Below are 12,027 nucleotides of genomic sequence, written 5' to 3' on the forward strand. Positions count from 1 at the left end.
AATTTAAATATACCATGATAAAGGCATACAAAACGTGTTTCGGTGTCGGAAATCTAGCAAAATTTAACTGCTCCAAGATTCACAAATACGGACAAAATATTCTGGGTGTAGAATCCACTATCTTTTTTCTGTTTAAATTTCATCTCCTTTAAGGGTAGAGTTTGTTCTTATGTTATCTGTTGTATCAACTGAAATTCAAGTCATATCTGTGTGCCCATCCATCTGTACTTCATTAAGTTATGATGTTCATTCCGTTCTGGTCAAAGGCAAAACCAATAGTTTTGGCAATGATATTTTGAAATGGACCAATAACTTTATTTCATTTTCTATGAAGGTCATAACTATGGTATTGTTAGAGGCTGAAGTATAAGATAATCACCGCATAGTTTTGCTCCGCAAAAAATTTAAGTCCAATATTCCAGATTTATGTTATTGGTTTTTTTAATTCTTTCACAACATGTATTTCAATAAAAAGCAAACGCATTGTTTTTGTTTTTAAATTTAAATTCTCTTTTTATCTACCTACGGCGAATTAAAATAACAAAATTCTGTTTGACATATAATGTTACCATCATCTGCCTTGATACGGTTACCTTATAAATATACCTTGGACTTGTTTAATCTTGCTGCCAAAATGACAGTTTGGTTACACAGAAAACATATGATTTTGGCGTCGTATTTACAATACGGAGACAGAGAATAACAAGAGGTAGCAAAAAATTTAGAAAATGAATACCAAAAACAAATACATATGTCAAATTTTATTGCAAGTTCAGGAACTGATCAATTATATTTAATGCGGTCAAAATCGACTATAAGAGAAGTCAAGAGCCGGCCAAATTGGTTGCTATCAGCGATATCAAATAAAGGGCCGAACTATGTTGAAAATGAGGGTTGACTATATGAGTCAAATTTGTTTCCGGTGAATTTTTTTAAACGCCAAAAATGCGAAATCCCATGTTACAAATTACGTCTTGTGTACAATCCAAATAGCTAAATTAGAGCGGTTCTCTCATAAGGTGGTGAATATTAAGCAAGTAATGAAGTCGTTAGGTTCGGCCGTGATAATTTCTGGTAGGATAGATTTCTAAACACTAAATTATAGCTAATTTGGTTGAAAAAACCTGCACAAAATCTCCGAAATACCGAATGAGAGATACATTTATATGGGGTTTGTTGAGGAATATTTATAATTTTTCATAGGAAGATCTATCAACTAAATGAAAACTCAACATGCCAATTTACAGCCAAATAAGGTTAAAACGTGCCCAGAGATGGCCTGTCAGAAACAGTGACGTAAATGACATACATTTCCGACGTATAATACATACGTCAGAAACGTCGGAAACCAACCCAAATCCATTAGGTTTTCGACATTAATCAATTTGCAAATTATGCATGCTTTACTCAAATCCATATAAAATTTCAAAATTTTATTCTCGAAAAAAATTAAATTAATTGTTATCAGTTCTAGTAAGGAATAGTCAGATATATGTAAAAATAATATATATTCTTGAAAATAACTGTGTATGCTGATAATATTGATATAAATGACGTTTACTACGTTTATTACATTTTATAACAGGTATATGACGTTTTCGACGTTTACACCTTTTTGACAGTCGAAAACCTAAAAATTCGTCACACGGACCATGCCTGAACGTGCCAAAAATCTCAAAAATACCGAATAGTTTGAGATATCGTTATGTTTTATATGTTATATGTTTTTATAGGAAGATGGATCATCCAATGGAAATACAACATATCAAATTATAGCCTGTTGTATTGGAAAACTTGTCTAAACACCCCAAGATACTGAATAATGGGAAGTTATATGGAGTCTATCGCAAGGAGTTGACCAATATTGATAATTTTTGGTAAGAAGATGTTTAAAGTCAATAGATGTTTACAGCTATTGACTGTATTGATTTTTACAGTCAATAAGAACGTGCCGAAAATTCCAAACTCAGAATGGGCACAATGGACCAAGAGTGTCCTTCTTCTAACTGTCTAACTTCTGGCTGAACATCATTTAACTTAACCGAAAGTATCTCATACTCTCTCTTCATTATAACTCTCCTCCGCTGTTCATGTCAACTGTCACAGTCTGCCAAATAAATACCGCTGTCGACAGCGTTGTATTATTAGCACACCAAAATAGTAGTAGAAAAACTATACCCTGTACGTCAGCCGTGATTCATATCTGGGTATTTTATGAAATAATTGAAATTACAAGCAGTGTACCAGAGACCTACAAGGCAGACATTATTAACAATTATCGTGTGTCGTATTATATAGAGGGCTGGTGACGATTCGCCACATATTGGGAGACAACAAAAGCAATAACAACAACGACATTATTGCAAACAAAATAAAGCGTGTCAAAAATTAGAAAAAACCTTTTATCTCTCCACTAACAACAACAGCAGCAACACCACCACAGAAAAAATGGTAGATGTGGCCTCTGATAATCTGGAATTGCCACCTTTGCGTAGTCTCGATGATTTCGTACTGGGTTCGGCCAGGTTTCAAATACCCAACATCAAGGATTTCGACAAATGGGGTAATCGTGTGGTGAAGAATCTCCTCTACTACCAGACGAATTATTTCCTTCTGTTTTTGGCCATCTATGGCCTTATGATGATTGTGAATCCAGTGAAAATCATTTGTGGACTTACCGTACAGGCTATGATCATTGCCATTATCTTGCATTTCTTCAGTGGCCAGACGAGATTTGTACGCTTGAGGGTACCAGCGGCTGGTGGTGATAACCAGAAATGGTATATCCTCGGTGGTGCCCTGTTGGTTGGATATTTGTTGTTGCATTGGTTCGATGCTATACTGTTGTCATGTTTCACGTTGTTGTTGCCTTTCTCGTTGACATTTATTCACGCTTCTCTGCGTTTGAGGAATTTGAAAAATAAGGTGACAAATTTGGCTACCGGAGTTAGCTTGAGCCCCTCAACGCCAATGGGTGTATTTTTGGATGCATTCAATATTGCTGCTGATCGTGTGTTGAGTTAAATTTGATGAACAGAGGAGAGGGAGTTTTCAATATTTTCATAGATGAGACAAGGCATTGAAAAAAGAAAACAATAATTAAACAAACAACAGCAAGAACAATTTCAACGGAATGGAGTATTTGATCAGCCGCCAAAGGATTATTGGATGATAAACTAAACAAATAAGTAAGTGTTACGCTTATAGAATTTTTTAATACAGAATTTTTCTTTGACAATTTAGATATTCGGAAGTTCTTGCCTATATTGGCAAAGCCTATAAAAAACTCTCCGACCTATATTACGTGTTTGATGTGGTCTTACTTAGCCCCCACTTTTAAAATAGAGTAAAAAAAATCTGCTCAAATAAATTGTGCTCTAATATGCACATTATCAACCTTTTCGCTACAAAGCCGCATACCCAATCCGCTCAGAGGTGTTTATAGCCATGTCTGTGTGTGGACCACGCGGAGCTCTTCACGAGGAACGAGAATTCAAACAAGGTGACAGTTTGTCGTCTGATCTCTTTAACATCCTGATGGAATAGGTCATACGAGATGCAAATGGCGTTGTCACTCCGTGCACCAAACATCATATGTTACTAGCCGATCACATCGATATTATGGGTCGAACATTGCGATCGGTAACAGCCACCTTTGAACGAATTGAGAAGGTGTCTGCCAAAGTGCGGCTGGCATTAAATGGCGAGAAGACCAAGCTAATGGTATCAACGCGCAAGACGTTCAGTAGACTCGGACCAACTGTGGAACTTGAAAACTACAGCTTCGAGGTAGTGAACGATTTTATATACCTCGGTACCGCCATAAACAAAACTAATAACATGCTACTATGGTCTGCGAAAGCATCTCAAAAGTAAGGCCACCTCTCGCCAGACCAAACTCACACTCTACAAGACGCTGATATTACCCGTGCTGTTGTATGGATCTGAAGCATGGGTACTTGCTCAAGCAGATGAGGCAGCTCTTGTAGTGTTTGAGAGAAATATTCCCCGGAAGATCTATGGGCCGATCGATCTGAGTCGACGGTGAATATGGCCGTCGAATGAACCATGAGCTTTACCATCTATCTCGGACATCAGCATAGTCAGACGTATCGAGCTGCAGCGACTACGTTGGCTAGGTCATGTTGTGAGAATGGATGAGGATGCCCCAGTTCAAAAGATATATAAAAGCGAGCCAGCTGATGTTTCACGCAGAAGGGGAAAGCCATCAATTGATGGAAAGATAAAGTGGAAGACAACATATCGGAATATGGACTTTCAAATTAGATGAGTTGCGTACAAGACCGACGTAAGTTTTTTTTTAAGTTCGGTTTATGGAACAAACGTCCTGTCACAACCCAAATAAGAAGAACATGCACATTTTATTCAGGCAGCCCCAGCTCAGCCACATTTTAAGGATTTCGAAGGTCGGTTTATTATTCCAAACCCCATTTTGGGAATATTAAAGATTCTAATGACATATTCCGATCGAATTTGTCATTAAGGAATCTCAATGTTATAATAACTTCTTGTAAAAAATATTACTAAGGGTCCATGTTTTGACATAGGACCTATTTAACAGTGTTGTCTGAAACATCAGCTTACCGGCAGCGTAGTCTTTTAGATTTGGAGACTATTTTTTACAATATTGTTTCTGAAAACTCATTATCTAAAAGAAAAATAATTTAGACAATTTTTCATTTTTTCTTTTCAGATGTCCCGAAAACCAGCATGATACCTGTCCTCGTTTCCAATATCATGATATCAACGAATTATATGTGCTGCTTGGATTTGTATAAGAAATAAAATACAAGTTTGAAAAACCGAAAATATTGTCACAAAATAAACCACTAAATATTATCTCTATTTTAAATATACACCAAATATTTATTTTGAAATCTATCAATTGACATCATAATGTATGTTCCAACAATGCCGAATCGAAACTTATCTTAAAACAGAACCTATATAAATAAAAACAACAAAATAGATTATCTCTCATTTCATACAATGATAAAGTGTACATACATACCTATATATAAAATATTGAATTTTGTATCAATATAATTGATTGTCTTATATTTACTTCCATATAACCAAAACTATTGTAATGTGTCTTGTCCTCTATGAAGAAGAAGAAAATCAAAAGAAATATGATGGCTATCTCTTAAAAGTGAGATTTTAATTGTTTTTACATTTATTATTTATTTCCATTCAGAAAAAAACCAACACAAATTACGAATTTTTATAAAGTATTTCCCTTGTCTCTCAGAAATTAAATCATAAGAAAATAATTGCAAAGATTTATTTTATTATATGTATTTAAAAATACACGGACAAAGAGAAATGCAAAGTGGTAAATATACTTCAGATACTTTAGTATATAATAATTTATTTTTTATATACTAATGCGATATATAAAATGTTTAACAACTTAATAAAATCTTATAAATTCACCACTTTTGTTGTTGTTTTATTATTTTTTTTCAATTTTTAATAGTTTTCATATTATTAATAGTTTTCTTTTTTTATTTTGTTTTGATGATTCTTCATAGCCACATAGTACCACAATGAACCTAAAGGTCTGAATGACATCATGGTTTTTATTTAGATTAATTATTATTAATTTGTTATGATGGCGATGATTTAATTGAATTTTCATAGAAAAAAAAATTCTTAAAATAATTTTTTCTCCAAGAATCCGATATAAGCAATTATAATCATCTCGATAAATTCGGTTAAAAACTTAATAATACTGAAAATAGGGCGGGACCTTTATGTGAAGGCTATAGCAAAAATTGGATTTATATAGACATTTTTCTCCAAAAATTTGTATTACACTCCCAGATCACAAAATGCCAAATTACATCGCCAACTACAATGGGGACATGAGGTTTAAACTTTCAAAACTATGTCTATATTCTTATATGGAAGCTACTTACTTAGCTAGCTTGTTACAAAACACTTGTTGCATAAGCCGAGCTAAACAAGTATATCCAGGCGCGTCGGTCTTGTGCGCAGTTTTTCCAATTTTAAAGACCCTGCTTCGAGATGTCTTCCACTTAATCTTTCCATCGAATTCGTGACCTTCCCCTTCTACGTGATCCATCCGTCTGAATCCTCGTTCGGTAATAAAGGGCTTTCCGACTTTAACTGCTGATCTTGTGCCAGTTAAAGTTATCCTACATAGCAGTATTAATTTTGCAGGAATGTCGAGCGCAGATGTGAATTTAAACACCTCTGAGCGGATAGGGCTGTCGAATGAGGCTTTATAGTCGACGAATAGGTGAAATGGTTCGATGTGTTTTTCTTGGGTCTTATGCAGGATCTGGGGCAGAGTGAAAATCTGTTCAATGGTGGATTTGCTAGGCCTGAAGCCGCATTGGTATGGTCCAATAATGTCATTGATCACGCTGGATAGCACCTTATATGCGATGGGAAGGAGACATTCCTCTATAGTTGGCACATATTAAGCTTTGCAAAATGCTCCTTCCAGATCCTCAGCACGCTGTCACCAGGTTTCCATTTTCATCTCTACAGGAGGACGTGCCTGCAGCAAAGCATTCGGTTTCGTGTTTTACTCGTTTGTAAAATTTCCTGAATTCCTTCTGACTCCTGTATATCTCGATTTGGCCACGTTTTTCTTGTTCTTTCTCCTTTTTTCGGAAAATACATTTCTCCTCTTTTCTTTTCTCCAGATAATTCTCCATCACATTACTTGTAGCTACTGTCTGGAGGCTTGCCCTATACGCTGCGTTTCTCACATCAGTAGAATTACGACACTCCTGATCTACCATGGGTTTCAGTTTGTAGGGAGTGGACAATTCTTTCCCATTGTGCTTCTATGTCATTACCGGACAATGAGTGCTTTCGTCCGTGTTACATTAGATCCCTCCTTTGTTGCTAATCCGAATCGGCGTGGATTTAAAAAAAATTTCAAGGCGTGGATTTTTTAAAAAAAAATTTCAAAGCGTGGATTTAAAAAAAATTTCAAGGCGTGGATTTTTGAAAAAAATTTCAAGGCGTGGATTTTTGAAAAAAATTTTAAGGTGTGGATTTTTGAAAAAACATTCAAGGCGTGGATTTAAAAAAAAATCAAGGCGTGGATTTAAAAAAAATTTCAAGGCGTGGATTTAAAAAATCAAGGCGTGGATTTAAAAAAATCAAGGCGTGGATTTTCAAAAACAATTTGTTCAACGTGTGGATTTTTTAAAAATATTTTTTCTAGGTCTAGATAGATAGTATTTTTCTATATATGTGCTGATGGACTGAGGATTCTATTTTCATGTAGAAGCTGAGGGGAAAGAGGTACATTTCTAACTGATAAGGGGCTATATTTCTATATACGGACAAGGAAGTTAATTTCCATAAAATTACTTCGGGGTTTTGTAGAAGTTTTCTATGAAATATTATTTAATAAAAACGCAATTATTCCGAAGACAAAACTTACTTTCACATTTTTCTCCTCTCCCCCCAAATCATAATCCACCACACAGACAGCATCCTCCTCTATGGGTTAATTTTTACAATTTTGACAATATAAAACAAACGTCGATAAGGCAGCATTGGCAAATGTTAAAATGATATGTTTACGAAAACTGGAACAACAGCGGATATTATTTAATTTTGTTTCAGCTACAATACAAGGTGCCAATTTCATTGTTTCCAATAGAAACATTAAGAGAGCCTGATACGATTCGATATGTTTCATTTGTTTCCAAAAACCACCGAATATCGATGTATTTTGCATCTGAGTATGCAAGGTACTTATGAAGACCAACAAGTCTTTGAACCACAATTGATTCATGGCATTTTTGGAATATATCTCAAATCGAGATTTAAAGCCATCACAACATTTTGTAATGGCATCTACAAATCCTTCGTTGGGTCTTTGGGTGCTGCATATTATTTTCAAATATTCATAAAGTTGTCCAAATAATTCGGCTATGACTTTGTCTGATTTTAAATTGCTATCCACAGTGCAATATTTCAAGAGTAGTACAGACAATTGTGTTTGAAAATTATCAATTGTATCGAAGACAATGAAATTATTCAATGTTTCAATTATAAAATGGGCTTTTTGTTGCGTTTCCTCTTTTGTTGGTTGAGGCAGACGTTGTTGGCTTTGCAGCCGAAACAAAGCGGCAAACATGCGAGCAACCTTTTCCGTCGCTACAGAACTAAATAGTTTTTGCATTTTTGTATATCCCGTTGGAAACAGACACTGCAGGCACTTTTGTAGCACATCCTTAATTTGCAAATTAAATTCTTTGTTTCTATCTAACATTTGTTCAAACAGAACCTGCAGATTTTCCACAATGTGACTCAGTTCTGTGTGGCCATTTTGCAGGAACATTTGATTACAATACATAGAAACAAAGGCAAAACAGAGATCTTCCGTTTGTAGTTTACTGGGCGGCAGATCACAGATGTAGTAATATATTTTAGAGGCATACTCACAATGTTTCTGAAAAAAAAATAGGAAAATAATTATAATAAATCGAATTTAGTTAAGATTGTCCTCCATCCTCACCTTAGCAACCAAATGATAATGGAAGTAGCGTAAATTATTCACATATGCCGACCAATATTTATCACTGCATTCCGGTTTCAGACTATCCCCAAAGATCTCTGTTATAATTTCACAGTATATCTGCGGATGTTTTAATTCACATTTAGCTATACCACTGAGGATACAACAGGCAAACATAAGCTGGTGTTTCGTTGCATCCTGATGGCTGGATTCTCCGTAGCGTTTGAAGTACTTTCGAATTTGTTGTTGTGCAGCTAGGGCCTCATTTTCACTGCCTCGTAGTTCATTTTCGAAATTATTTTGCATATTGTTTTTCAATATAACACATATAAAACATTTAAATTAAATAATTACAATAATTACTATAATTCAATATTTATTCCATTTATTTCACAAAGAAAGATTCCAAAGACTCTTTGAATGAAATAGCTGAAATAGCGCTATTGTTTTGAATTTCAAATGGCATCTAGGGTTATGTAGGCCGTTTTTCGGCCAATTGGTAATCGAACTGTGATCGATGACAAATATAGTATGTAATAACGACCTCAATGTCTTTATTACATTTGGTCTGTTCCCGTACTGCAAGAATCTCCTCGGTTTTACTATTTTCTTCGATAGCATAAAGGCAAATTCGTTATCGCAGTAAAAAGTAGTAGCTTCTTGCAGTACGGGAACAGACCAATTTAATACGTCATAATGAAGTAACAGTAGGTTTACATAGTACTGGATTTAGTTAATCCCGTTGATTTCAGAACATAAATGCCAAATAAATCCTCATTGTTGATGATGAATGACGTGCTTGAATGTTCAGGTGGCCAAACAAGCAAAAGTTGAGCCAAACAAATCTAGGTCGTGTAAAGCGGTGTACACACTATCATTTTTGACTGTCAACTTTTTTGTCGATTACTGACTGTCCAACAACCATTAATATTTTTGTGGTTGCCTGATGAGTGACAAACATGTGAGGCCACACTATCAAACAAGCAAAATTTGGGCAAGAGTGCCATTCAAAAATGATAGTGTGTACACCGCATAAGAAGCAATCGTTATCGGCAATTTTCGATTAAAAATCTCCAAACTGTCAAATTTTTTGTTTATGTTTTCATACGATTAAGTCAAAATTTAAAACATTTTGACATCTCGGATGAAATCATCGAACGACCTTATTATTGGACCATGGTTTGTATTTCTTATCGAACATTTCGATAATCTATTGGTCGAATACGTCTTCATATCCCCGAAATGTTTTTCAAAACAATAGCGCCATTTCAGGCAAACAAATTTCGGTCGAAAATTAATTAAGAAGTTCATATAAACACTTAACGAATGCCTTCCTTCTATCACAACATGGTCAAGTTGATTTCTCGTTGCTTGATCAAGAGAAATCCGGTAAGATTTGCTACCAAGGAGAACCCTAAATATCAAATTTGAACCAATTCGGTTGACAAAACGTTTGCAAAATACCGAAATTTGAGAGGCACATTTATATGAGGGATACCCTAAAAAATACCTTTAATGATGATTTTTGGTACTTCAATTTTCTATGAATCGACCAATGAGACCCGAAAATACCAATTTACAGCGAATTCGATTGAAAACGTGTCAAAAATCCTCAAAATATAGAATATTGAAGGGTACCTTTGAATGATTCTACCCAGCTGATTAAGTTCAAAATACGTACAGAAAATTTTTAAAATACAGATTATTGTGGGATACCGTCATATTTTGGCTATCCAATAATGTGGACCAATATTGATAATTTTTGCTAGGCAGATTTTCTACTCAATGAGAATTCATATTACTAAATTATAGCCTCGAACAGACCTAACTTCGAGTAAATGGAATACACCTGGCCATGGTATAATAATAGAAGGTAACGGCAAGTGTTGTTGTACAAAAAACGATACAACAACCACATGGAAATTTGTTGTTGTAAGTTCTACTAGTGTCAACTCATTTGACAGAAAAATGTAAACAAACAAACAAATTATCATCAACTTATTTTTATTTTGAAAATGAAATATTTTCGAATCCTCAAAATAAAAATTGAAAAACATGAATGAAAATCTATCAAATTAATATTTCTATCGCTTCCACATCTTTCCTATAATTGAGCCATTGCCATATATATGTGTAACACATATGAAAATGCTGGGAATAGCGAGTTATTCCTTGAAGAAAGATGTGCTTCCTCAAACTTTCCCAGCAGGCAGATTGAGTAAATTGAATACGGGAGCACATTTAATAATGAACAATTTCAAATTGTATCCGTTCCCAATTTTCCTGTTGGGTGATTTTTAAAAACATTATTTCTCAAATTCATATTGACACTAGTATTACGTTGGAATCAAATCAGCTGGGATTTGCTGTTACCTTTTATAATTGTACCATTACACCTGGCAAAGATGAGCTGATGTTTGCTGCACCCTGGTCGTCGAACTCCCCATGACGTTTGAAATATTTTCCAATTTGTTGTTGCGTATCTAGAATATGAACTTCTTAATTAATTTTCGACCGAAATTTGTTTGCCTGAAATGGCGCTATTGTTTTGAAAAACATTTCGGGGATATGAAGACGTATTCGACCAATAGATTATCGAAATGTTCGATAAGAAATACAAACCATGGTCCAATAATAAGGTCGTTCGATGATTTCATCCGAGATGTCAAAATGTTTTAAATTTTGACTTAATCGTATGAAAACATAAACAAAAAATTTGACAGTTTGGAGATTTTTAATCGAAAATTGCCGATAACGATTGCTTCTTATGCGGTGTACACACTATCATTTTTGAATGGCACTCTTGCCCAAATTTTGCTTGTTTGATAGTGTGGCCTCACATGTTTGTCACTCATCAGGCAACCACAAAAATATTAATGGTTGTTGGACAGTCAGTAATCGATAAAAAAATGACAGTCAAAAATGATAGTGTGTACACCGCTTTACACGACCTAGATTTGTTTGGCTCAACTTTTGCTTGTTTGGCCACCTGAACATTCAAGCACGTCATTCATCATCAACAATGAGGATTTATTTGGCATTTATGTTCTGAAATCAACGGGATTAACTAAATCCAGTACTATGTAAACCTACTGTTACTTCATTATGACGTATTAAATTGGTCTGTTCCCGTACTGCAAGAAGCTACTACTTTTTACTGCGATAACGAATTTGCCTTTATGCTATCGAAGAAAATAGTAAAACCGAGGAGATTCTTGCAGTACGGGAACAGACCAAATGTAATAAAGACATTGAGGTCGTTATTACATACTATATTTGTCATCGATCACAGTTCGATTACCAATTGGCCGAAAAACGGCCTACATAACCCTAGATGCCATTTGAAATTCAAAACAATAGCGCTATTTCAGCTATTTCATTCAAAGAGTCTTTGGAATCTTTCTTTGTGAAATAAATGGAATAAATATTGAATTATAGTAATTATTGTAATTATTTAATTTAAATGTTTTATATGTGTTATATTGAAAAACAAT

At 34.7% G+C, this 12,027-nt stretch overlaps 1 protein-coding gene across 1 annotated transcript; it reads left to right on the forward strand.

Annotated features, from left to right (window-relative positions):
• The first annotated feature begins 2,427 nt into the window (after window positions 1-2,427).
• On the forward strand, window positions 2,428-3,038 carry LOC133324853 (PRA1 family protein 3). Its single transcript, XM_061533683.1, has one exon. It carries the CDS (start codon window positions 2,449-2,451, stop codon window positions 3,022-3,024), a length of 576 nt encoding a protein of 191 aa, XP_061389667.1. The 5' UTR covers window positions 2,428-2,448; the 3' UTR covers window positions 3,025-3,038.
• Window positions 3,039-12,027: the final 8,989 nt, after the last annotated feature.

The sequence above is a fragment of the Musca vetustissima genome, unplaced genomic scaffold (genome assembly GCF_032173495.1).
Source record: "Musca vetustissima isolate MV318-11 ecotype Yass unplaced genomic scaffold, APGP_CSIRO_Mvet_v1 utg4643, whole genome shotgun sequence".
In the NCBI taxonomy this organism is placed as follows: domain Eukaryota; kingdom Metazoa; phylum Arthropoda; class Insecta; order Diptera; family Muscidae; genus Musca; species Musca vetustissima.

What these genes read in the sequence shown, in the direction of transcription:
- LOC133324853 (XM_061533683.1), top strand. Translation starts at nt 2,449, where the DNA reads ATGGTAGATGTGGCCTCTGATAATCTGGAATTGCCACCTTTGCGTAGT.